Below are 26,999 nucleotides of genomic sequence, written 5' to 3'. Positions count from 1 at the left end.
TACCAAATACTAATTGAGTGTATGTAAACTTCTGACCCACTGGGAATGTGATGAAATAAATTAAAGCTGAAATAAATCATTCTCTCTATTATTATTCTAACATTTCACATTCTTAAAATAAAGTGGTGATCCTAACTGACCTAAACAGGGAATGTTTACTAGGATTCAATGTCAGGAATTGTGAAAAGCTTAGTTTAAATGTATTTTTCTAAGGTGTATGTAAACATCCGACCTCAACTCTGTATGTATTAGCCTATTTGACAATGGTTTAGGGTACACATTACCCTCTCTTGTTTGTCTACTCTTAATCAAAGTATGAGACTATTGTTTGGTTTATGTATAGTCTCTGAGTTTGGTTAGTTTTGAAGAGGTACGAAGAGAGATGACTGATCTAAGAATACACTGGTTAAGTTTGTTGGCATGATACCAGCCTCTTTACTGTCCTACTACTTAGTGCATCTTCCTGGATTTATCTCACACTAAGTCCAAAGTACTTTCAAAGCAATTGAAATGCAAGTGCTGTTGACTTAGGGAAGGATTCCATATCAACATACTCTATGTCCTCAGCTGTTGAGCCCAACCATGCCCCATTGTCTGTATGTGGAATTCCAGGGATACTCAGTCACTCTTGTGTTGGAGAGGAGTGTCTGGGGTGGGGTGAGAGAGTGGAAGTCAGGTCAGGCTTGATAGATGTGATAGTAAGTAGCTCTGAATAAGAGCATCTGCTAAATGACTAAAATGTAGATGTAATCACAAGGCCATTTTGATTATCTAAAGACTCAGATAGATTCAGATACCAAACAGTCCATTTGGCCTGAGAAAAAGCCATACACATGCCATTGCTTCTTACCATGATGAATGGGATCTAAAATCTGATTCTAGATCTGTGTTTCTCTCCCCTCCAGACTCCAAGGCCATCGTGGATGGGAACCTGAAGTTGATCCTGGGTCTGATCTGGACTCTGATCTTGCACTACTCCATCTCCATGCCCATGTGGGAGGACGAGGATGATGAGGAGGCCAAGGAACTGACCCCCAAGCAGAAGCTGCTTGGCTGGATCCGGAACAAGGTGCCTGAGCTGCCCATCAACAACTTCCACCGTGACTGGAGGGACGGCAAGGCCCTAGGAGCTCTGGTAGACAACTGTGCCCCTGGTTAGTACATGTGGATTTCATGTTGCCCCTTATATGTCCCCAGGACACACCTCCCTGACAGACACAGCACTCCTCCCATGGGAACTTTACTTCCTGGTAGGATAACATATCTTCATCAGAACCCAATTACATACAAAACATCACAAACATCAAGATGTCAATTTCTGGTCGAGGCAGAAATCCTAACATCTCGCAATGTTGAAGATAACAATTTCAATTTGAGGCAGAAATGTATATAACATCTTGGAATGGTCAATATACACATTTTTGGTAGACAGAAAATCTTTTTTTTATTATTATTAATTTTACACCTTTTTCATGGTATCCAATTGATAGTCATAGACTTGTCTCATCGCTGCAACTCCCGTACGGACTCGGAGAGGCAAAGGTCGAGAGCCATGTATACTCCGAGACACAACCCAACCAAGCAGCACTGCTTCTTGACACAATGCCTGATTAACCTGGAAGACAGCCACATCAATGTGTCGGAGGAAACACCGTACACCTGGCGACCGTGTCAGCGTGCATGCACCCGGCCCGCCACAGGAGTTGTGATGTGACAAGGACATCCCTACCGGCCAAACCCTCACCTAACCCGGACAGCGCTGGGCCAATTGTGCACCGCCCCATGGGTCTTCCAGTCACAGCCAGATGCGACAGACCCTGGACTCGAACCAGGATCTCTAGTGTCACAGTCAGCAACTTTGATGCAGTCCCTTAGACCACTGCGCCACTCGGGAGGCCCAAGAGACAGAAATTCTATGTAACATCTCGGGATGCTCAAGATACCGATTTCCCTAACTGTGCACCTGGTAAGAACTGACTCGGGAACAGTTTAGTGCTAGTTAATGTGACTAAAGGACAATGGTAGTGTCCTGGTACGAACTGAATTGGGAACAGATTGGTGCTATTAATGTGACTAATGGAGAATGGTAGATCCCTGGTAAGTGCTGTGCCAGGTAATTTCGTCTTCCATCAGACACATGTGTGGGAAGTTACTGTGGTGAGATGTCAGTGTCAGCTATGAGTCAGTTGTTGTATTCGATATAGTATCACTTATACACCCTGGCAATGGCAGTGGGCCTCGTTGGACCTGTTTAGTCAGTGGTAAAGAGAGAGAGAGAGTGGAGAGAGAGGAATACAGAGTGACAGAGACAAGGACAGAGAGAGAAGGTGGGAGAGAGAAGAAAGAGAGTGATTGAAAAATCAACAGAGAGAGGAGAGAAAGAGCTCTAGTACGTCCCTACCAGCTGTCCCAGACTAAGTGAAGTAGCTCTCTTCAGCCTCCCCACACAACACCCCCAAATTTGGGCACGATTCCTCTTCATCTGTCAAGGAAGATGTGCTTATATGCTTGGCATGGTGTTAAAAAGCAGGCCGTTCTGTGCTAGAGATTGATGGCACGAGGATAAGCATTGGAGGAGGAGTGGAGATTCACAGAGATGACTTGTTGACTTGAAATGCCTCCAATTTGACCATAAGTTACTGCACAATCTGACCCTCTGACATAAAGCTTTAAATGTCTCATTTTGAGTTATAGAACGGAGAGAGGAGTCTAGAACACTGTGGTTGAATGTTTACATGACTCAGAAAGCCTGACGTGAAACAGCGACTTTCAAACACCTAACTAGCTACAGCTGAGATCATACAAGGCCCAGGTTCCTTACTGAATATGTGATATCATTTAGGAAGTTGACAAATCCTGCCCTGCTCAAATCCTTAGAATTAGTTTTGTAATGTACACTACTGTTCAAAAATTTGGGGTCACTTAGAAATGTCCTTGTTTTCCATGAAAACATACATGAAATGAGTTGCAAAATGAAGAGGAAATATAGTCAAGACATTGACAAGGTTATAAATAATTATTTTTAATTGAAATAATAATTGTCCTTCAAACTTTGCTTTTGTCAAAGAATCCTCAATTTGCAGCAATTGCAGCCTTGCAGAGACCTTTGGCATTCTAGTTGTCAATTTGTTGAGGTAATCTGAAGAGATTTCACCCCATGCTTCCTGAAGCAACTCCCACAAGTAGGATTGGCTTGATGGGCACTTCTTACGTACCATACGGTCAAGCTGTTCCCACAACAGCTCAATCGGGTTGAGATCCGGTGACTGTGCTGGCCACTCCATTATAGACAGAACACCAGCTGACTGCTTTTTCCCTAAATAGTCATTGCATAGTTTGGAGCTGTGCTTTGGGTCATTGTCCTGTTGTTGGAGGTAATTGGCTCCAATTAAGCGCTGTCCACAGGGTATGGCATGGCATTGCAAAATGGAGTGATAGCCTTCCTTCTTCAAGATCCCTTTTACCCTGTACAAATTCCCCAATTTACCACCACCAAATCACTCCCAGACCATCACATTGCCTCCACCATGCTTGACAGATGGCGTCAAGTACTCCTCTAGCATCTTAAAAAATGTTCTGCGTCTCGCAAATTTTCTTCTTTGTGTTCCGAACACCTCAAATTTAGATTTGTCTGTCCATAACACTTTTTTCCAATCTTCCTCTGTCCGGTGTCTGTTTTATTTTACCCATCTTAATCTTTTATTTTTATTGGCCTGTCTGAGATATGGCTTTTTCTTTGCATCTCTGCCTAGAAGGCCAAGTTCCCAGAATCGCCTCTTTAATTTGGATGTTGAGACTGGTGTTTTGCGGGTAGTATTCAATGAAGCTGCCAGATGAGGACATATGAGGCTAGATACTAGACACTTGTCCTCTTGCTCAGTTGTGCACCGGGGCCTCCCAGTCCTCTTTCTATTCTGGTTAGGGCCAGTTTGCGCTGTTCTGTGAAGGGAGTAATACACAGTGTTGTACTAGATCTTCAGTTTCTTGGCAATTTCTCACATGGAATAGCCTTCATTTCTCAGAACAAGAATAGACTGTCGAGTTTCAGAACAAAGTTCTTTGTTTCTGGCCATTTTGAGCCTGTAATCAAACCCGCAAATGCTGACGCTCCAGATAGTCAACTAGTCTAAGAAGGCCAGTTTTATTGCTTATTTAATCAAAACAACAGTTTACAGCTATGCTAACATCATTGCAAAATGATCAATTATTCTTTTAAAATTATAAACTTGGATTAACTAACACAATGTACCATTGGAACACAGGAGTGATGGTTGCTGATAATGGGCCTCTGTACGCCTATGTAGATATTCCATAAAAAATCCAGCTACAATAGTAATTTACAACATTAACAATGTCTACACTGTATTTCTCATCAATTCGATGTTATTTTAATGTACAAAAAATTTGCTTTTCTTTCAAAAACAAGGACATTTCTAAGTGACCCCAAACTTTTGAACGGTAGGGTATTTATTCTTAACAGACTTATAGTTTTGTTACAGATAGAGAAATCAGGTAGAACAAGAGTCGTCCCCACCTTTGTTTGAGAAAGTATTTCTCGTATATTCCTGCCAATATTCCAGCGCCAGATCAATGTAATGTAAACGTTTAAACGTCACGATAATGTTACAGGAACACAGCAGCACCGCGGTGTCAGTAATAACGACATACTAGACTTGTTGAGCTCTGGGTTCTTTGAGTCAGTGAACTCACTGCATTGATAACAGATAATTAAGCATTAGCAGCACAAGGCACATCATTTATGGCCTCACGAGTGGTGCAGTGGTTTACGGCACTGCATCGCAGTGCTAGAGGCGTCACTACAGACCTGGGTTTGGTCCCGGGTTGTATCACAACCGGCCGTGATCGGGAGTCCAATAGGGCGGGGCACAATTGGCCAGCGTCGTCCCTGTTAGGGGAGGGTTTGGCGGGGTAGGCTGTCATTGTACATAAGAATTTGTTCTTAATTAACTGACTTGCCTAGTTAAATAAAGGTACTTTAAAAATAAAAAAAATAAGCACATAGAAATCGAATTACATTGCGGTCCACACATCATAGACCCATTGACTTGAATGGGAATGCTAATTCCAATATTTCTAGTGTTTAGCCTGTTTGCTTTAGCCCTCAGTGTCCGACAGGGAAAGTGAAAGGACGTCTGTTGCTTTAGGATGCCATCTTAACCCTGAGAGGATGCCATCTTAATCCACTTAGTCACTCCCTCCCTCCTTCCTCCCTCTCTACCTCTCTCCCATTGTTTCCCTCTCTCTTTCCCTGTAGGTCTGTGCCCTGACTGGCAGGCCTGGGACCCTAACCAGCCTGTGGAGAATGCCAGAGAGGCTATGCAGCAGGCTGACGACTGGCTGGGCGTTCCCCAGGTAAGACACACTACTCTGGGGACTACTGTCCCTTGAGGCTTGTCAAATTTGCAGTTTAACATGTTCAAATCACATTTTCAAATCCAAGTTCACATGTGAAAGTAAATCACATGTTCAAATCTAATTTGCAGTTTCACATGTAAGAAAATTCCACGTGTGAAAATCTCACTTTCACGTGTGTAATTGCAAGTTCAAATGTAGTGATGAAATAGCGTTATTCTCCTCATGTGAAAAGGTGGTGTTAACATGTTGCAGTAGCAATGTTACAGTATGTAATGCCATTCTGGAAGAAGGTAACTTAGCCTCCACGAGTATAAAAATAATAATTTCTTATTTCTGAGCGATGTGTTACTCAATATTCTTGTAATGCTTAAATTACAGCTCAATTTGAGCAAATTATGAATTTGCGATTAATTACAGCAGGTCCTGCGATAAAGTCAATTACATTGTTTTATAATTTGACAGCCCTAGATGACATAAAAATATAAAATTGCACATGTGAAAGTGTAGTGGACATGAGTCGGCCATGGTTCTTCATGGTCACGTGATGAAGTAGGCCCGCCTGCAACTTCAGAATTTGGCTTTTCCTGTGGGAGACCCGGGTTCTAATCCCGGCAATTACAAAAGCACACATGAGAAATGTAAAATATTACACGTGAAAAGTGAAACCACATGCAGGTGAAGTCGGAAGTTTACATACACTTAGGTTGGAGTCAGGCTAGGGTCCTTTTTTTCTCAATTTCCGCCTGACTGACGTGCCCAAAGTAAACTGCCTGTTGCTCAGACCCTGAAGCTAGGAAATGCATATAATTGGTACCATTGGAAAGAAAACACTTTGAAGTTTGTAGAAATGTTTAAATAATGTAGGAGACTATAACACAATAGATATGGTAGGAGAAAATCCAAAGAAAAACCAGAGAGCCCATGCTTTTACAATGGAAAGTACAGGGAAAAAATTAAATCTATCTCCCAGTATGCAATTCCTATGTCGTCTACTGGGTGTCAACACTCAATGCTCAAGATTTCAGGCTTGTTTCTTCCAAAACGAGTAAGAATAATGAGTTTTACTACAGGGACATGGTCTTGGAAATTTGTGTATGCGCGCCCGAAGAAGAGGAGACACATTGAACATACCTCTTTCCTCTTTTACATTTTAGGGTATCTGAGGAGTAAATAGAAAAGTATTTTGACTTGTTCTAACAAAGTTTATCAGTACATTTTTGGATTCCTTTCTCTGCATGTTGAACGAGTGGATTAATGAAATCGATGGCGCCAACTGAACAGACTTTTTGGGATATAAAGAAGGATTTTATCTAACAAAACGACACTACATGTTATAGCTGGGACCCTTTGGATGACAAATCAGAGGAAGATTTTGAAAAAGTAAGTGAATATTTAATCGCTATTTGTGAATTTATGAAGCCTTTGTCGGTCAGTAAAATATTTTGATGTGGGGCGCCGTCCTCAAACAATCACATGGCATGCTTTCGATGTAATGGCTACTGTAAATCGGACAGTGCAGTTAGATTAACATGAATTTAAGCTTTCAACCGATATAAGACACTTGTATGTACCTAAATGTTTAAAATCCATAATTTTTCTGATTATTTATTTGAATTGCACGCCCTCCAGTTTCATCGAAAGTTGTCCCGCTAACGGGGCGCCTAGCCTTAAGAAGTTTTAAAACTCGTTTTTCAAAAATTCCACATATTTCTTGTTAATAAACTATAGTTTTGGAAAGCCGGTTAGGACATCTACTTTGTGCATGATACAAGGAATTTTTCCAACAATTGTTAACAGACAGATTATTTCACTTATAATTCACTGTATCACAATTCCAGTGGGTCAGAAGTTTACGTACACTAAGTTGACTCTGCCTTTAAACAGCTTGGAAAATTCCAGAAAATGGTGTTATGGCTATAGAAGCTTCTGATAAGTTAATTGACATAATTTGAGTCAATTAGAGGTGTATCTGTGGATGTATTTCAACACCTACCTTTAAACTCAGTGCCTCTTTGCTTGACATCATGGGAAAATCAAAAGAAATCAGCCAAGACCTCAGAATTTTTTTCGTAGACCTCCACAAGTTAACTTTTTTAAAATAATATGTTTATTATTTTACAATAAAAAATCTAATAAAAAAGACAGCAATACTAACAATGACATTCATTGTACTGTTGAATGGGATGGCCAATTTAGAGGACAAAACAAAACTTAACTCACACATACACAAAATAAAACAAAATCCTATTAGGTGGTACATGTATAAGAAGACAGCATATAGTCATTACAAGCAGTGTAGTTAAGCCAAAAATAAGTATTGAGTGGAGTACAGCACAGAGTAGCAGCAGATCGTCAACCCAGTTATGAAGCGGGACTAGACCATTTATCCAGTATCGGCTGCCATATTTTGTAAAACATTGGACTTCTATTGGAGGTATTGTATCGAATCTTTTCCATATGTATTACATTCCCTAAATCCCGTAACCACATTTCAAAGGTAGGTACAGTCTCCAGTTTCCAAAATTGCAATATGAGCCTTTTGGCTAATAAGAGTACAAAGAGAGACAGCTTTCCCTTCGTGGTTATTCCCATCAACTGTACCAAACAGCGATCAATGGGTCTGGGGCTAGAACTCTATCAAAGGCTCTAGATAAATAATCAAAAATGAGAGCCCAGTAAACATGTAACTTAGGACATGTCCAGAATAAGTGGGTCAATGTCCCCTCATCCTGCTTGCACCTCTCACACAGTGGTGAGGTGTCCGGGAATATTTTATGCAGTTTTACTTTTGAGTAATGTAACCTGTGTATCACCTTAAACTGTACAAGGTTGTGTCTGGCATTCACTGAACTGTGGTTTATATTCCTGAGAGCTTCTACCCAGTCCTCATCTGAGATTTCTGAACCAAGTTCTTGTTCCCAAGCCCTTTTAATGGTATCTGTGGATACCTCTATGTGGGCCTGTAGCACATCATACAGTCTAGAGACCGACCCTTTTGAATGGGGTTTGACAAGGATCAAGCTATCTAATGTAGGACTATTTGGCTTCATGCCATACTGTGGGATATGTGTCCTTACGAAATTCCTGATTTGGAGGTATCTGAAAAAATGTGTTGTTGGCATGTTGAACTTTCCCTGTATTTGCTGAAATGAAGCTAACTGACCATCTATGTATAGATTACCAATTGTTGTGAGCCCCTTCTACCTCCACTGTGAAAACACCACATCATCCAATGCGGGGTGGAAAGCATGATTCAGGCAAATCGGGCTGTCAATGTATACAGTGGGTATGTTAAGAAAATACCTAATCTGTTTCCAGATCCTAAGCGTATGACAAATGACTGGGTTAGAGTCATAAGTGGATTTTTTCACATATGATGGGCTATTAACAAGTGCAGGGAGTGAGGAACGTTGACAGGAGGCCTGCTCAATCAAAAGCCATGCAGGCATATCCTTCTGTCTCATCGCAGGTAAGCTTTCCCTCCAGAAAGACACAATGTTCAGATTAGCAGCCCAATAATACAGTTTAAAGTGAGGAAGGCCAAAGTCCACCTCTATTTTCTACTTGCATGAATGCTTATTTGAAATTCTGGCTGCCTTGTTATCCCATAAAAATGGAGTTACTATTGAATCCAGTTTCTTAAAATAGCTTTGTGGTATGAAATTGGGTAGACATTGGAAGAGGTAAAGAAACCTGGGTAGGACAACCATTTTAATAGCGTTTATACGACCAACCAAGGAGATAGGCAGAGTTTTCCAAAAAATCTATATTTTGTTTAAGCTGATATATTTTCATGTCCCAATTCACTTTCAATAGCTGATCAAGGTCTCTTGTCACTACAATGCCAAGGCTTGTGAACTTGTCCATCACTGTTCTAAACGGGGTAGATAGCAGAAATTGCATATCCACAGGCCGTGATATTGGCATCAACTCACTTTTTTGCCAGTTTATCTTGTAGCCAGAGAAGGAGCCAAATGTGTTTATCAAGTTATGTAAGGGTGGAATAGAATTTTAGGTTTGGACAAAAACAAAAGAACATCGTCTGCATATAGGGAAAAATTGTGCTGTGTGTCCTTTATTTTAACAGAAGCTATATTGACACATGCCCGAATGCGAGTAGCAAGGCTATAGCTATAGCTATGGCTATAGCGAAGAGAGCAGGCGGAATAGGGCACCCCTGTCGGCACCCATTGAACAAGCGGAATGACTGCGACATTTCTTGATTGGTTACCACGGACGCCATTGGGTGTGCATAAATAATTCTTATCCAATTAATAAATTCCTTTCCGAACCCGAAGTTCTCCAGAACCGACATCATATATTTCCACTCAATCCGGTCAAACGCCTTCTCTGCATCCAGAGCTATTACCACTGCCTCAACCTTATGATCGTGATACATTACGTTGAAAAGACGTATCAAATTGTAGTGTATATGTCGGCCCGGGATAAAACCTGTCTGGTCAGGGTGTATGATGTCAGAAATATATGTTTTCAATCGGTTTGCCAATATCTTTGTCAACACCTTGTTTTCTATGGGGAGTAACGACACGGGGAGATAAGACGACATCTCCATGGAATGTCAATCTTTTTTTCAAGATCAGTGCTATTGTAGCCTCATACAGTGTTTGCGGGAGTTTGGCATTTTCTTTGGATTGTTTAAACATTCGCAACGTAAGTGGAGCTAGACTGGCGCAGTACTTCTTATAGAATTCTATTACATATCCATCGGGCCCAGGGGCCTTGCTATTTGGAAATTGTGCTATCGCTGTGTTAATTTCCTCCAAAGTTATCCCTGCATCGAGTGCAGAAGCTGCCCCCCTGTCTAGTTTAGGAAGTTCACATTCAGCGAGAAAGTGTTCCATCGTTTTTGGATCAGTAGCATCGTATTTTGATTGGTATAGCTCTGAGTAAAACTGCGCAAAGCATTTATTAATATCCTGCGGATCTGTTACTATTTTACCCTTCTTGTCTTTTATTTTGTGAATAGCTCTAGATGCCTGTACATGCCTTAGCTGTCTTGCTAATAATTTATGTGGTTTGTCACCCAGTTCAAAATAACTTTGTTGCGTTCTAGCAAGTAAAGAGCCCACCCGTTTCGAAAGGATGGTATTGTATTCATATTTTAACTTTGTGATCTTCTCAAGGACTGTATATGAGGAATTCGTCCTAAAAACGTTCTCCTGTTCCCCTAACTCTCTTTCAATTTCTCTTAGCCTAGTATTGGCGCGTTTCTTCGTCTCTGATGTATAAGAAATACTGTAACCACAGCCTTTAGAGATTCCCTAAGGGTGGAGTCGTCAACATCCCCCGTGTCGTTAGTTCCGAGGAAAAAGGCAATCTGCTCCTTCAAATACTGACAAAAAGCCTGATCTTTCAGCAGGTATGCGTCTAAGCGCCATGTTCACCGACCTGTCGACATATTGTTGAGTTTCAGCACCATGGACACAGGAGAGTGGTCCGTAATTAGAATAGGGTGATAGGAAACCGACTCAGCTGCTGAAATTAGTTTGGAGTCCAACACAAAATAGTCAATTCTGGAATATGATTTATGAACTGATGAAAAGAAAGAGTAATCCCTGTCTGTTGGGTGTGTCAGTCTCCAAATATCGACAATGTTAAAGTTTGTCATCAATGTATTTAGAAAGACACTGGCATTTGATTGTTGGAGTGACCTTGATAGCTGTTTATCTAAAAGAGGATCTAACGTACAGTTAAAGTCCCCTCCAACAATAACACCTGTATCTGAGATATTTGGTATGTCCTTAAATACCCTTTGAAAAAATAATGGATCATCGAAGTTGGGTCCATATAAATTGACCAAGGTTACTGGTTTCGAATTCAGTGTACCAGCCACAATAATATACCGACCATTAGGATCTGAAATCGAGGATGAGTAAACAAACGGAATGTTTTTCCTTATCAGGATTGCTACCCCTCTCGCTTTTGCATCAAAGTTAGACTGGTACATCTGACCGATCCAGCCGACTCGTAGCTTGGCCTGAGCGGAGCGTTTAATATGAGTTTCTTGAAGAAACACTATGTCAGCACCCAGTGATTTAAGATGAGAGAAAACCTTAGCTCGCTTCACCACATACCCTAAGCCATTACAGTTCCAGCTGACTATCTTTATTCCACCTGGTCTACTCTGTGCTCTGTCACTATGTGGCATTTCTTATTTTAGAGCAAATTGTTGCTGTCATATAAAACTCAGAAGAAAAACGTCCCGCCGTGCGGGAGCTTGTCATTCCACCTGTATTAATAATAAACGTGAACATAAAACACAGACCCCATCCCCCCTCCCGTCCCTTTACTGAGTGACTTCCCCAAACGAAGCACTCCTTGGCTAACACACAAACCTTAGTTCAAGCTGTATGTCTAGACACCCTAACTCGTCTATAGATACTCCGCATATAAACTAATATTAAATAACACTTAACACTTAACTCTCACGTTAGGGGGTGAGTGGCGCTAAAACATGATGTGCCAAACAATGCTATATTAGCCACAACATCTCACCAATCATAAGTCCCAAATTCTGATCTTCTAATCGAAAAGCCATAGTCCGGAAATCCAAACAAATTCCTGGCCTGTATTTGGTCATTTAGCCGGCTGACACAGCCGTTCTGTATCCTCAGCCAGGGAGCTTGCTTGTCAAGAACAGATCGGCCTCTTTTGGGTTGTCAAACGTACGTGTTGATCCTTCGACTGTCACCTTAAACCGGGCTGGGAAGAGGAATCCATATCGGATGTTGGCCGCCCTGCATTTGTTGCGTACCTCATCATACTCTTTCCGTTGGTTCCTCACCTCCAAGGTAAGATCTGGGTAGAAAGACACCCTGGCTCCGTTGAAGTTAAGGGGGAACTTTTGACTAGCCAGCTTGAGGATGAGATCCCGGGTTGGGGATAGTGCAGCCGTACAATGAATGGCCTTGGTGGCCCGCCCTTGGCCGGCTTCGTTGCCTGAGATCTGTGTGCGCGGTCGATCAGGATGGCCGTTTTGAAGTGTTCACTCCCCAGCAATGCCCGTATCAGCTCCGAAACTAATTCAGTGGGTTTCCCTTTCTCAGTGTCCTCCTGGATGCCACATATTCGGATGTTCTGGCGTCTTGAATGCGACTCGAGCATTTCCAGTCGGGCTTTCAGGGTTTTGTTGTCATTTTTGAACGTTGCGCACTGTTTCTCTATGTCCTGTAGCCTGGCCTCGTGATCGACTGTCGTTTGCTCAACCTCATGCACCCTTCTCTGAGTTGCCTTCACAGTTTCGGCCAAAGTCCCAATACTCTTTGAGATATCAGCCAACCTTGTGTCCACCTTCTTGCTTAGTGAGTTTATGGCAGCCAGTATGTCACTTTGCGTAGGCTCTGTGGGGGACTCTTGGAAGCTAGCCTCTTCAGCTAACTCCTCGTGGGTTGGCGACGTTGAAATTGGTTCGCTGTCTATCTCATTCAAATTATCTTGTTTAGCGCTCCCTTTTCTGGTGCCTTTTCCCTTTGTCATATTTGTTTGAAGATATAGGTCGTGAGAGGTTAAGATAAATACTCATTTGTTTCAAAATGGAGCGGAGCTCTAGCAAAGCACGTCTACTCCATAGCACGCTCTCTAGCGCCCCCTAGTCTGGTTCATTCTTGACTGATGTCTTGAGATGATACTTCAATATATCCACATAATTTTCCTACCTCATGATGCCATCAATTTTGTGAAGTGCACCACACCCTCCTGCAGCAAAGCACCCCCACGAAATGATGCTGCCAGCCCCGTGCTTCACGGTTGGGATGGTCTTCTTCAGGTTGCAAGCCTCCCCCTTTTAATTTGTTTGAGTGTTGAGTAGGTGCATGAGTAGGTGCATGATTATAGCATATTATAGATTTATATGCTGAGATATAGATTTGCCAAATTCAATTCCAATACTGACACTGTCAGATGTACAATTTGAGTGCTTGTTTATCTAGTTGTTCACTTGTTTATCTGATACAACACGTGCATAGTCTCAGTGAAGCACGGCCATTCATGACAAGGCATCACCCAAGGGTGGGATTCATGCTGAGATGGCTTAGGGTGTATCTTCTTGTGACTAGGGGGCAGTATTTTCATTTTTGGAAAAATAATGTTCCCAAAGTAAACGGGATATTTTTTCAGAACAAGATGCTATAATATGCATATAATTGACAGCTTAGGATAGAAAACACTCTAAAGTTTCCAAAACTGTAAAAATATTGTCTGTGAGTATAACAGAACTGATATTGCAGGCGAAAGCCTGAGAAAAATCCAATCCGGAAGTGACTCATGTTTTGAAAGCTCTGCGTTCCGATGCATCCCTATTGAGCAATGAATGGGCTATCAACCAGATTACTTTTTCTACGTATTCCCCAAGGTGTCTACAGCATTGTGACGTAGTTTTACACCTTTATGTTGAAGAATAAGCGTAAGCGGCTACATTGTGTAAGTGGTCACCTGATGGCTCTCAGAGTGATTCTTGCGTAAAATAGCAATTTTTCCAATCGGTCCTACTGAAAAACAAATTGTCCTGGTGGATATATTATCGAATAGATATTTGAAAAACACCTTGAGGATTGGTTATAAACAATGTTTGCCATGTTTCTGTCGATATTATGGAGCTAATTTGGAATATTTTTCGGCATTGTCGTGACCGCAATTTCCGGTCGATTTCTCAGCCAAACGTGAAGAACAAACGGAGCTATTTCGCCTACAAAAATAATATTTTTGGAAAAAAGGAATATTTGCTATCTAACTGGGAGTCTCTTGAGTGAAAACATCCGAAGCTCATCAAAGGTAAACAATTTAATTGGATTGCTTTTCTGATTTTCGTGACCAAGTTACCTGCTGCTAGCTGGACATAATGCTATGCTAGGCTATCGATAAACTTACACAAATGCTTGTCTTGCTTTGGCTGTAAAGCATATTTTGAAAATCTGAGATGACAGGGTGATTAACAAAAGGCTAAGCTGTGTTTCAATATATTTCACTTGTGATTTCATGAATAGGAATATTTTCTAGTAATATTTATGAGTGTTGCATTATGCTAATTAGGGTCATTTGAGGATTACGCTCCCGGACCCGGGATGGGGAGTCACTAAATATTGAGCTGGTGTAACAGATGTGAAACGCTTGCTTAGTTAGCGGTGGTGCACGCTAAATAGTGTTTCAATTGGTGACGTCACTTGCTCTGAGACCTTGAAGTAGTAGTTCCCCTTGCTCTGCAAGGGCCGCGGCTTTTAAGGAGCGATGGGTAACCATGCTTCGTGGGTGACTGTTGTTGATGTGTGCAGAGGGTCCCTGGTTCGCACCCGGGTATGGGCGAGGGGACGGTCTAAAGTTATACTGTTACATTGATGCGGATCACGCTTAGGTAGCGGTGGTGCGCGCTAAATAGCGTTTCAATCGGTGACGTCACTTGCTCTGAGACCTTGAAGTAGTGGTTCCCCTTGCTCTGCAAGGGCCGTGGCTTTTGTGGAGCGATGGGTAACCATGCTTTGTGGGTGACTGTTGTTGATGTGTGCAAAGGGTCCCTGGTTCGCGCCCGGGTATGGGCGAGGGGACGGTCTAAAGTTATACTGTTACACTGGCCTAGGTTATACTGTATATTGAGCTGGCCTAGCGTGTGTATTGTAGTAAGAGATAAGGCCAAAGGTATGTGTCTTGGATACCCAGGTCCCAGGACTAGGGGGCTGAATTCTCCCCGGGCTGAGGGCTGTCTTGAGAGCTGTAGATGAGGTGTGGGAGAGGGCTTGGCTCTGGCTAAATCATGGCTTACTGAGGCCTCAGTGCTTAACCCTGCTGTACTGGGGTCAAGATATTTACACCACACTGTGATATGGCCAAAAACAGGGAGGGAGGGAGAAAGAGAGTGGAGGAGGGAGTCAATGAAATAGAATATAAATAGAATCTATGCAATGTGGAAATGTGCCTTCACATTGGTTTATTTTATGCCTGTCTGTTATGTCTATGTCCTTAAACAAAGTTCTACCTTTTGCGAAGTAGACAGACTATCTTCCAGGCCTACTAAGTCATTTAGTCCTGTATCGATTTCTTTAAAACTATTTACAGTAAAGACCAGACAACAATCCTCTTTAAGGGTAAATACAGATGTGCTTTGACCTATGCTTCCCATGGGGCAAAAGTGTTTAAGTCAAGTAAGACAATTGTGGCTATATTGACCCCTAACCCAATGTTTGCCAACCATTTATTTTTATTTTTATGTGGCACACCTAAAATGTTCCTATAAATTAATTTAGTGGTAATGACCTCCTTCTTGGCAGATCCATACTGCAAATCCTCTATTTTCAGTGACAAATATTTTTTTACAGATTAAATAGGGTTTATTTCAACTATTGTCATAGTTCCTTACTCATGAAGATTAATTTGTGTGTACCTCTTTAAGAGTGTCCCGTGAATCCCCACTATGGAAGATATTTGTTTAGCTCTGGTAAAAAAGTAATTTAGTTTTGAACGTTTTGGGCTACAGACGAGCGGTTTTGTGCATTGGGGTGCAATCACGGACACTCAGCTAAGCCTAATCAGCCTAATCAGACCTGCCTGTGCTAATGTAAAATGACAGCCTTTGCTCATGATGCGCTCCCCTCAAATGATAATGAAACAACAATGCACCAGACTTGAAACAGTGATACAGAAGTAACCATGTACCATTCAATGTAGTGGCACTGTTGCTCCCAAGTCAAAATTCCATATGCATTCCACAGGTCACGTGGTGTGTGTTCCAACAAATTTACAAGATCAGGAAGACTTTTGTGGCACACCTGAGTTCCTCAAGGCACCGGTTAAAAATCACTTCCCTAACCCATGACTTTCTGCTTGTTGACTAGGTAAGTAATTTTTCACACTCTCCTTGTGGCCTAGGTGATCAACCCTGAGGAGATTGTAGATCCGGAAGTGGATGAACAGTCCATGATGACTTACCTGTCCCAGTTCCCCAAGTCTAAACTGAGGCCTGGCGCTCCCCTCAAACCTAAAGGGGTTCAGCTGTACCCCAAAAAAGCCAAGTCTTACGGACCAGGTGGGTACCACTGGGATAGGGACCATACTTTACCACAGTGGTGAGTTGAATCTAGCACTGATTTAGTAGATAAAGAAAGTTTTACTTGCGATAGTTGTGAGGTTGTTTTACCTACTGTAGTTGAATGCACTTGGGGATAAAGCATCTGCCCAATGACTAAAGTAATGTAAGTGAATCAGGATCTCTGATAAGCATAATTTATTGTTTCATATACTGCCCATAGACCCAAACACATCTAACTGTCAGGACTTCCGCCGAAGTCAGTTCCTCTCCTTGTTTGGGCTGCATTCGGCGGTTGACGTCACCGGTCTTGAAGCCATTGCCGATCCACCTGTCATTTTCCATTTGTTTTGTCTTGTTTTGCCACACACCTGGTTTACATTCCGTGTATATAACTCTCTGTTCCCCCCATGTCTGTGTGTGAAATTGTTTGTTGTCAAGTGTTTGTGCACTATGACTGGTTCGCAACGGGTTATTTGGTACCCATATTTTGTTGTTCTGGGTGCCGTTGGTTTTGCTTATTAAACTGCTCCGGTTTTTACCCAGTTCTGCTCTCCTGCGCCTGACTTCCCTGCAGCCAGTCACGCACTTCTTACACCAACTCTCTATTTTACACATATTTTTCTAACTATAAATTCTGCTGGAAATTCATGGACATTGTACAATGAAGTAATCTTCCTCTCTCTCCCATAGGTATTGAGGCAAATGGTAACATGGTTCTGAAGCCAGCAGTGTTCACAGTGGAAACTCTAGAGGCAGGTCAGGCTGAGGTGCTGGTGTATGTCATTGATCCTGAGGGACACACTGAGGAGGCTAAGGTGGTCTTCAACAACGACAAGAACAGGACCCACACTGTTATTTACATCCCCAGGGTTGAGGGCGCCCACAAGGTAACTGATCACTACCATCAATATCCCATATAGATTTATTTTACTTAACTTTACATTCTTACTTGACTTGACTTTACTATACACACATCTCATCATCACAATGTACTACTAGCCCATTGAAACTCTTTAAAGGAAAACTTAAAGGCCCAATGCAGTCAAAAGTAATTTCCCCCTGTTTTGTATCATATTGTACAACAGTTGATGAAACTAACACTGTAAAAGTGTGAAAATATGTGATCAGTGTTATTTCCTGATAGCTGCTGGTTGAAAATACAATCTACACAGGACCTTCTAATCACCAGGTTTGCATGGGCGGGAGATTCAGCTTTCCATGGTGACATCACCATGCAGTAAATTGGTTAATAAACCAATAACAAAGTTCCAAATCTCTGCCAATAACAGCTCATTTTCACACCACTCCCAAATTTTGCCAATGTAAATCTATTACAGTAAGCTATTTAATTGTTACCCAGAAATTATTTGAAATATATATATATTTTTTAAGTCTGCATTGGACCTTCAAAGGAACATTTTACTGGTTCTTTCCTCAGGTGAAAGTGCTATTTGCTGGGCAGGATGTTGATAAGAGCCCCTACACAGTGAACGTGGCCAAGGCAATAGGTGATCCCAACAAGGTCCAGGCCAGAGGACCAGGGCTGGAAGCTACCAGCAACATGGCCAACAAACCCACCTACTTTGACATCTACACTGCAGGTAAGGAGTGGGGACATACCAGACAAGGAACACATTAGTAGCAGTGATCAGATGAGTTCCTTTCAAAACTGCTAAAACTAGAGAAGGAATTTACTGTGAGGGCCCAAAACAATGTCCCATGTTTCCTTGTTTTGATCACATGGTTGGTTTTAACAGTGTTTTGATTGATCTCTTCCTGTTATCCTGTCTAGGTGCTGGTAACGGTGATGTGAGCGTTGTCATCGTGGACCCTGAGGGGAAGAAAGACACGGTGAAACTGATCTTGGAAAACAAGGGGGACAGTGTTTTCCGTTGCACCTACCGGCCCATGTTGGAAGGCCCCCACACCATCCATATCCTGTTTGCCGGTCAGGAGATCCTTAAGAGCCCCTTCAAGGTTCAAATCACAGAGGGTAAGTTAGCACTGAGCCAACTGTCACTAACAGTTACCAACTGTCACTACACAAATCACTGTTGTTGGCACTACTGTTGCATTGTGTCATTCTGATGTTGATCTATCACTCTCTAGTTCCACAGTTATTTCAATCACTCGCCGCAGCAAACATGTCGCCACGGTGACCAGTCAGTGTTATGTTGAAGTTAAACCAACTTCCTGTCTGTGATGTTTCGCTCCTCCCTCTATCGTGGGTCCTCTTCCAGTTCAGATAAATCCCCAGTCTGCATTCACCTCTCCCGGTGGGGAGAAGAACCCAGAGGGCAAGAAGGGTGGTGTCCCTACCCTCAGAGGCAAAAAGTGCAGACCAAGTTAGTATGGGTTGTCTAGGTGGAGGCCTGCGCCCATTGGTATGCTAGCCGGGCCCCACCATACCTATGTCCTGTGCCCTATGCCATTTTCCCGATGCCCTGTATGCTTCCTGTGGCAATGCCATGCCCTCTGAGGGCCAAGAAAGAGTGCCTTGCTCGGGCAGTTGCTGCCTTGCCTGTGGCAGCTTGGTGTTGGAGACAGATATCTCATACATTTCTATTATGCAGCCAAGTGAATGTTCTTGACTAGTAGGAAACTTTCCAGGAAAGTGATTTTAGTCTAAGTGAGTCAGTGCTTCCCAGATTGCATTATGAAATGTTGCATTTTTAAATGTTTTGGCTTGTTGTGTTTCCTTGATTTGAGTTAGTATTCATAGGTGTGATTGCTTCAAACTTTTAAGTGTAACCAAGCCTGCAATCAATGTTTCTATTAGACTGACAAATTGTTAAGTCAGTTGTTGCCTGGAAGCTCAATTAGTTTCTTCATGCTGCAAGCAATACATGGTTGTATTGATATACAGTACTTGTCAAGTTTGGACACACCTATTCATTCAAGGATTTTTCTTTATTTGTACTATTTTCTACATTGTCGAATAATAGTGGAGACATCAACACTCTGAAATAACACATATGGAATCATATAGTAACCCAAAAAGTGTTAAACAAATCTAAATATATTTTATATTTTTTTATTCTTCAAAGTAGCCACCCTTTGCCTTGATGACAGCTTTGCACAGTCTTGGCATTCTCTCTTGTGATATTCCTATACTGCATTGTGTCAACGTTCAAAGCTAGCATCATATGGAATTGATTGACTGATTATGTTCATTGACCTTAATAATGAAATTCATTATAGCCTCTTGCCTGCATCATGTTTGCATACGACATTGTTTCGTATGTGAATGCTCCTGCCAGGTTAGTCTGTCAATCTGTCAGTCTGTGTACCACTCTCCTTAATAAATCCTCTACTGACTCCCCATCCCGCATGCGGGAGCGTAATCATCGCCTGAAACTAATTGGCATAACGCAACGGACATAAATATCCCTAGAAAATATTCCTATTCATGAAAATCATAAATGAAATATATTGAGACACAGCTTAGCCTTTTGTTAATCACCCTGTCGTCTCAGATTTTCAAAATATGCTTTACAGCCAAAGCTAGACAAGCATTTGTGTAAATTGATCGATGGCCTAGCATAGCATTTTGTCCAGCTAGCAGCAGGTAACTTGGTCACGGAAATCAGAAAAGCAATCAAATGAAATTGTTTACCTTTGATGAGCTTCGGATGTTTTCACTCACGAGACTCCCAGTTAGCTAGCCAATGTTCCTTTTTTCCAAAAATATTATTTTTCTTGGCGAAATAGCTCCGTTTGTTCTTCACCTTTTGCTGAGAAATCGCCCGGAAATTTCAGTCACGAAAACTGAGAAAAATATTCCAAATTAGCTCCATAATATCGACAGAAACATGGCAAACGTTGTTTATAATTAATCTCCAAGGTGTTTTTCAAATATCTATTCGATAATATATCCGTCGGGACAATTTGTTTTTCAGTAGGACCGATTGGAGTAATGGCTACCTCTGTATTTTACTCGAGAGTCACCCTGGGAGCCATCAGGTGACCACTTTCGCAATGTAGCCGCCTACGGCTATTCTTCAACATAAATGCGTAAAACTACGTCACAATGCTGTAGACACCTTGGGGAATACGTAGAAAAAGTAATCTGGTTGATAGCCCATTCATTGCTCAATAGGGACGCATCGGAACGCAGAGCTTTCAAAACATGAGTCACTTCCGGATTGGATTTTTCTCAGGCTTTCGCCTGCAACATCAGTTCTGTTATACTCACAGAAAATATCTTTACAGTTTTGGAAATGTTAGAGTGTTTTCTATCCAAGGCTGTCAATGCATATTCTAGCATCTTGTCCTGACAAAATATCCCTTTTAAAACGGGAACATTTTGTTTCAAAAAATGAAAATACTGCCCCTAGAGTCGCAACAGGTTCCACCCCTTTCCTTCTCTCCAGCCATCAATGCCGACACGTGTCGTGCCACGGGCAGAGGCCTTCAGCCAAAAGGCGTGCGGGTCAAGGAGGTGGCAGACTTCAAGGTCTTCACCAAGGGAGCTGGCAACGGAGAGCTCAAGGTCTCAGTGACTGGACCATGTGGAGATGAGGAGCCAGTGAAAGTAAAAGATATTGGTGATGGTGTCTATGAATGTGAATATCTTCCTAACCAGACTGGTAAATACACCATTAACATCACCTGGGGAGGACAGCCCATCCCACACAGGTAAGGACTTTCAATAAGCTGTTTTAAATGCTTAGAAATGTGTAGAAATGCTTATTAATTATAATGCTTTTTTAATGTTCTATTAGTGTTTGTTAATTATTAAATCCTAATTAATAATAGCATAGAAAGTATTTATAAAGTTATCATAATGTGTTTACTACACTTCCCAATGTCCTGCACCTACATAGTCTACTGCAACTGCAACGTCTCCTTTCCTTTTCTTTACCTATTTCTGTGTGTCTCTTTCAGCCCCTTCGATGTGGAGGTGAGTGAGGTGGCAGGCCCTCAGAAGGTGAGAGCCTGGGGTCCTGGTCTGTTGACCGGCCGGGTGGGCAAGTCGGCTGACTTCGTGGTGGAGGCCATCGGCACGGAAGTGGGAACTCTGGGTAAGCCAAGACATGAGGGGCATTATGGGTAAAGTAGTTAATAGAGTAATGGATTAGATGACAGTAACAAAATCAAACTTCTTTAGTGGAATTTATCTTTACATTTTCTAAGAAAAGGCACATTACTTCTTCTTTATAGTCACAAGTTCAGTTGGTATTCTAACAGGTGTGCAGAGGAAAATGACCTATATGCCTCTTGAGTGATTGGGAGACTAAAGTCAAACGTTCTCTCTCCAGGCTTCTCTATCGAGGGTCCATCCCAGGCTAAGATAGAGTGTGATGATAAAGGTGACGGCTCCTGCGATATCCGCTATTGGCCCACAAAGCCAGATTACTATGCTGTCCATGTCATATGTGATGACGAAGACATCAAGGGCAGCCCCTTCATGGCCCACATCCTCTCTGCAACCAATGACTGCTTCCCTGATAAGGTTAGCTCCTCCCACCACACCAGCCTAGCTCCACCCTTACAGGAGTAGTTTTTATGACACACAAAAACACACTGATGTACAAACAACACACACATGTAATTGTACCTTTATGCAACTCACATTAATGTTTACCTCTCTGTTGTAGGTGAAAGCTTTCGGTCCAGGCCTGGAGCCCATAGGGGTCATCGTAAACAAACCAGCAGAGTTCACCATCGATGCCCGCGGGGCTGGCAAAGGCCATCTGAAGATCTACGCCAAGGATACAGAGAGCGTCACCATCGACATTAAGATAACTGATAAGGGAGACGGGACCTTCTTGTGTGTGTACGTTCCCATCAAGCCCATCAAACACACCATCATCATCACCTGGGGAGATGTCAAAGTGCCCAACAGCCACTTCAGGGTGAGTAGGACCGAACCACTGGGATTTGAACCCGGGATCTCCTGTGTGTCACTAAACCGTGTTAGCCCACTGAGCTAAAGACTAGGCATTAGGTAAGGGACGGGGAGCCAATACAAGTCTTCAGGTCTCATACAAGTTTACATAAGCCCAGCTAGCCTACTCTTATTTAGGGAAAATGATACTCCACTAGAAAGGAGTATATGAGTACTTTAGGTAGCAACAATAGTGTTGTGTGTCAAGTGTTGCCTATGTCTGAATAACACTGTGTGTGTATAGGTGATTGTTGGAGAGGGCTGCCACCCAGACAAGGTCAAGGTGTATGGTCCAGGAGTGGAGAAGACAGGACTCAAGGCAAACGAGCCCAACTTCTTCACTGTGGACTGCGCAGAGGCTGGACAAGGTATGTGTGTTAATAGGAAATACTACTCAAAGTGTTCTTCGGCTTCTTCCTGTAGAAGAACCCTGTAGAGTTCCAGGTATAACATTTTCACCCTGCTGGAACCCTTTTAAAACCATTTCTTCCATTGAGAAGGCAGTTTATTTATTTTTTATTTAACCTTTATTTAACTAGGCAAGTCAGATTCTTATGATGGCCTACCCCGGCCAAACCGTAACCCGGACGCCGCTGGGCCTATTGTGCGCCGCCATATGAACGAGCATCGTCTTGCACTTGTTCTGCCAATACCAACCTAACTTTAGTGCCTGCAACTGTAAAAGATCAGAAAGTTATTGATACTGATAGGCACAGTATTATGAGATTTCTTCATATGTACCGGTAGATATACATATATATTGACCTCCCACAGGAGACATCAGTATTGGGATCAAGTGTGCTCCAGGAGTGGTGGATCCAGCTGAGGCTGACATCAACTTTGACATTATCAAGAACGACAATGACACCTTCACTGTCAAGTACACCCCCCCCGGTGCAGGGAAATACACCATCATGGTGTTGTTCGCTGAACAGGTGAGACTAAAACTACACTACCCAGGGTCCCTCAGTAGAGAGTTACTGTTACAATGGACATCAAATGTGGAGACACTATGGAGGCTCTAATCTAGAGCGCCCAGTTAAATTGTGTTTGAGCGCATTTTTTAACTCTCTAAATGGTTAAATGAGCGAGAAATATATGTCATTGCTGCAATAGTTTGTGAGTGGGCAACATATACTATCATCTTAAATTGACATGTTGAATTATTTTGCCATATTCAATTATTGTATATTTTGCACTAATTTCCCTAATGTGGACATTTGTTTTACTACCTTACACAATCTTGCATTTTCACCATAAAATTAAGTGGAATTCAACATCCTTTTTACCTCAGATTGGTGATGTTAGAATAAAAGTTTAGTCATCATGATAACATAAGATTGATTACTTAAAACAGATCAATATCAATATCCGTTGAGTTTGTCACACGTGCTGGGACGCATCGGACTTAGGAACGCAGAGTGGCCAGGAAATGGCACAGAAAATTAGTGGGTGGTCTCTCTATAAAAGTTGCTGGCCACACACCAAAAGAAGGTTTTGACAGTCAAACTAGCAGTTAAATAGCAACCAACCGTTGTCACTGTTGATATCCTATGCCGCATCGTGATATGTTGAAGTTAACTAACAGAAAAAGTGGTCTGTTCCCTTTTCCGTGATGGCAGCCTCCCAAAATCAACATCCAAAATTAAAATATAGATATAAGTTCTCATCTAACCAACCATAGGTTATTCCAAGTGTCCATGTGCCCTTTGAATAGTGTTAGTTTAAACAGTGCAACACCCCAAACATTTGTTCCCTGTTCTATAGATTTTGGCGTAATATCAATGGAAGTGATTAACAAAAAAAAGTGTTGTGTTACACTTACCCGGTTTGCGAGCCACCTAAAAACAAATGCAACACTTCAAAATGTAGCTAGCTGTCTTTTACAAATTGTCCTCTAACCAGTAATGTACACATTATTTTGAGATTCCGTGTGGTTTTTGAGCTTTATTAGTTTTAACAAGACGTGCAACCTCATCTCCTCCCTCTAGCGCCATTGAACTCAACATGATATCGACATGAGTGATTGACAAATAGGTGTTGTGTTTCTCTTTCCATTTTGGCGTCCCCCAAATCAAAATGCATCCCTCCAAAATGTAGCTGACTGTCATCTGCAGGTTGTTCTCTAACCAGCGATGTAAATAATAACTCCAGTTTCCATGTGTTTTTTTAGTTGTGTTAGTTTCAGCAATGCCTACAACCTGATTTTAAACCCTATTCGATAGGGTTTTTGGTGCGTGTGCAGTTTATACAAAAACACATGTAATATGATTACTATTGTTGCACATTTACTTCATGTGTAGATACTACATTTTATATTTAGCTTTTCAATACAGTATATCACAAACTGTTTCTGTTTCTGTTTTAACATTGGGATTCTTATCAAAAATGTCTTCTCAACAGGAAGCAGCGACAGCATCATTTTCAACTTAAGTTTTAGGAATATAAATTGAACATTCAGCATTAATTTCCAGTGTTATTGTACCTGATCGGGTAAAAACTCCTGAATGAGTCCAAAAATGTGCTATGGTTTATTTATTTTGATGATATACCAGAAATCACCAAAACAGGTTTGCCCTGCCTACTGTTGCTATGTGGCTTAGCATTAGAACTATAATAATTATAACTATTCATTCTAAGGATGACCCGAATGGTACAATAGTTGCCGTAGTTGGGATCTCGATTTATGTTAGAATTTTTATAAAAAATCATACAGCAGCAAAACCATTCCATATTTATGTTACAGGAAATCCCCATTAGTCCGTTTAGAGTGAAGGTGAATCGTTCCCATGATGCTGGCAATGTGAGGGCTGAGGGTCCAGGACTCAAAAAGACAGGCGTGGAGGCGGGCACTCTGACCCACTTCACCATCTTCACAAAGGGAGCTGGCAAGGCCAAGCCAAAGGTCCAGTTCACAGCAACAGAACTGAAGGGAGAGGCTGTCAGGGACTTTGCGATCATAGACAACCATGACTACTCCTACACCGTTAAGTACACCGCTGTTCATCAGGGTCAGATGACCATCTCCGTCACCCATGGAGGGGACCCCATTCCCAAGAGCCCCTTCAATATTACTGTGGCTCCTCCTGTAGATCTGGGAAAGGTCAAGGTTACAGGACTGGACACCAGTAAGTTCTCAACATTGGACACAGTAACTTTGCAACGTAGAGCCCAAAATGTAATTAATTTGAAAACCGGGTCTTGTTATCTTATTCATTTTCTTCTTCTTAGGACCATGTACATCTGACATTGCCTTAGATTATAGCTATATATCATAGCTAATTCTTATTTGCAATGGTGTTGTCAATAGTTTCAATGAGTAGCTGTTAAAACTGATGAATTTAAGATTTAAGCATGTTTGTTCTTGTTATTTTACAGAGGTGGAAGTTGGCAAGGATCAAGAGTTCTACATCAACACCCAGGGAGCCGGAGGAAAGGGCGAGGTGGCTGTCAAGATGACCTCACCCTCTGGCCGACCAATCCTTTACAAGCTGGATTCGGACACAGCCAATGGAGCCCACTCGGTGAAGTACATCCCCCCAGAGGAGGGGCCTTACAAGGTGGACGTCAGCTATGATTGCAACCCCGTCCCTGGATCCCCCTTCGCTGTGGAGGGAGTGATGCCTGCTGACCCATCAAAGGTAAAAGTGACTACAACATTTGACCCTATGAGCTTCAGTGGGATCTATTTTAATGCGAGGCTCATGGAAAGGCAGTAACTGTCCGCTGACTGATACTCCAAAATGTAATCTGTACTGAAGCTTAGTGAAGCATTATGGATGTTTTTTGTCCTAATGTTTACACTACTGGCATCGACTTCTTCTTTCTTCTTCATGACATTATGAGTCTCTCTAACATCTATTAACTTTATCCTTCAGGTGCGTGCATACGGCCCAGGCCTGAAGGGAGGCATTGTGGGTAAACCAGCCCCCTTTGCCATTGACACCAATGGAGCGGGCCCCGGCGGGCTGGGCCTGACTGTGGAGGGGTCGTGCAAGGCTAAGATCGAGTGCCAGGACAATGGACACAGTACCTTCTCGGTGTCCTACCTGCCTACCGAGGCTGGAGAGTATGCCATCAATATCCTGTTTGGAAAGCAGCACATCCCTGGGTCTCCTTTCAAGGCAGCTGTTAAGCCATGCCTGGACCCCAGCCAGGTGAGATGATACTTTATTTAATATACTTTATGCCTTCGATATGCCAAGTTATTGATTTATTGACATGCCTATTGGTTGTGTATTCAGGCTGATTATATCGTTTATATATTTTCCATGTTTTCTTTAGGAATGTATGACATACAATTTGAGATTGTGTGTATGTTTCTGCATCTCTAAAAAATATCAACTAAACCTACAGGTAACCGCCAGTGGTCCAGGCCTAGATAAAGCCAAGGCAGGGGAACCAGCCTACTTTACAGTGGACTGCACCAGTGCCGGAGAGGCCGAGCTCACCATCGAGATTGTCGCAGAGTCCGGGGCTGAGTCCGAGGTCCACATCCAGAAGGCAGCCGAGGGATCCTTCTCTGTCACCTACATTCCACCTTTCCACGGCACACACACCATCACCATTAAGTACGGGGGTCATGTGGTTCCCAACTTCCCTGCGCTCATCCAAGTGGAGCCGGCTGTTGATACCGGCGGAGTGCAGGTCTATGGACCAGGAGTGCAGCCCAGAGGTAAGGTGGAGTAGTTGTGGAGT

At 42.3% G+C, this 26,999-nt stretch overlaps 1 protein-coding gene across 1 annotated transcript in view; it reads left to right on the top strand.

The window, feature by feature from the left end:
- LOC115109745 (filamin-C-like) overlaps positions 1–26,999 on the top strand; it is a 59,613-nt gene that overhangs the window by 6,816 nt on the left and 25,798 nt on the right. The window contains exons 2-18 of the mRNA XM_065009951.1: positions 906–1,154; positions 5,276–5,373; positions 16,252–16,408; positions 17,102–17,298; positions 17,850–18,012; positions 18,204–18,404; positions 18,652–18,756; positions 20,785–21,049; positions 21,299–21,435; positions 21,673–21,866; positions 22,012–22,269; positions 22,546–22,669; positions 23,076–23,236; positions 25,048–25,429; positions 25,680–25,942; positions 26,180–26,458; positions 26,658–26,976. Of these exons, the coding sequence (XP_064866023.1) occupies positions 906–1,154; positions 5,276–5,373; positions 16,252–16,408; positions 17,102–17,298; positions 17,850–18,012; positions 18,204–18,404; positions 18,652–18,756; positions 20,785–21,049; positions 21,299–21,435; positions 21,673–21,866; positions 22,012–22,269; positions 22,546–22,669; positions 23,076–23,236; positions 25,048–25,429; positions 25,680–25,942; positions 26,180–26,458; positions 26,658–26,976 (3,552 nt within the window). The remainder of the gene's footprint in view (positions 1–905; positions 1,155–5,275; positions 5,374–16,251; positions 16,409–17,101; positions 17,299–17,849; positions 18,013–18,203; positions 18,405–18,651; positions 18,757–20,784; positions 21,050–21,298; positions 21,436–21,672; positions 21,867–22,011; positions 22,270–22,545; positions 22,670–23,075; positions 23,237–25,047; positions 25,430–25,679; positions 25,943–26,179; positions 26,459–26,657; positions 26,977–26,999) is intronic.

The sequence above is a fragment of the Oncorhynchus nerka genome, linkage group LG25, assembly GCF_034236695.1.
Source record: "Oncorhynchus nerka isolate Pitt River linkage group LG25, Oner_Uvic_2.0, whole genome shotgun sequence".
NCBI lineage: Eukaryota > Metazoa > Chordata > Actinopteri > Salmoniformes > Salmonidae > Oncorhynchus > Oncorhynchus nerka.
The sequence above is the reverse complement of the archived record's forward strand: the minus strand, read 5'-3'. Positions and strand labels throughout refer to the sequence as shown.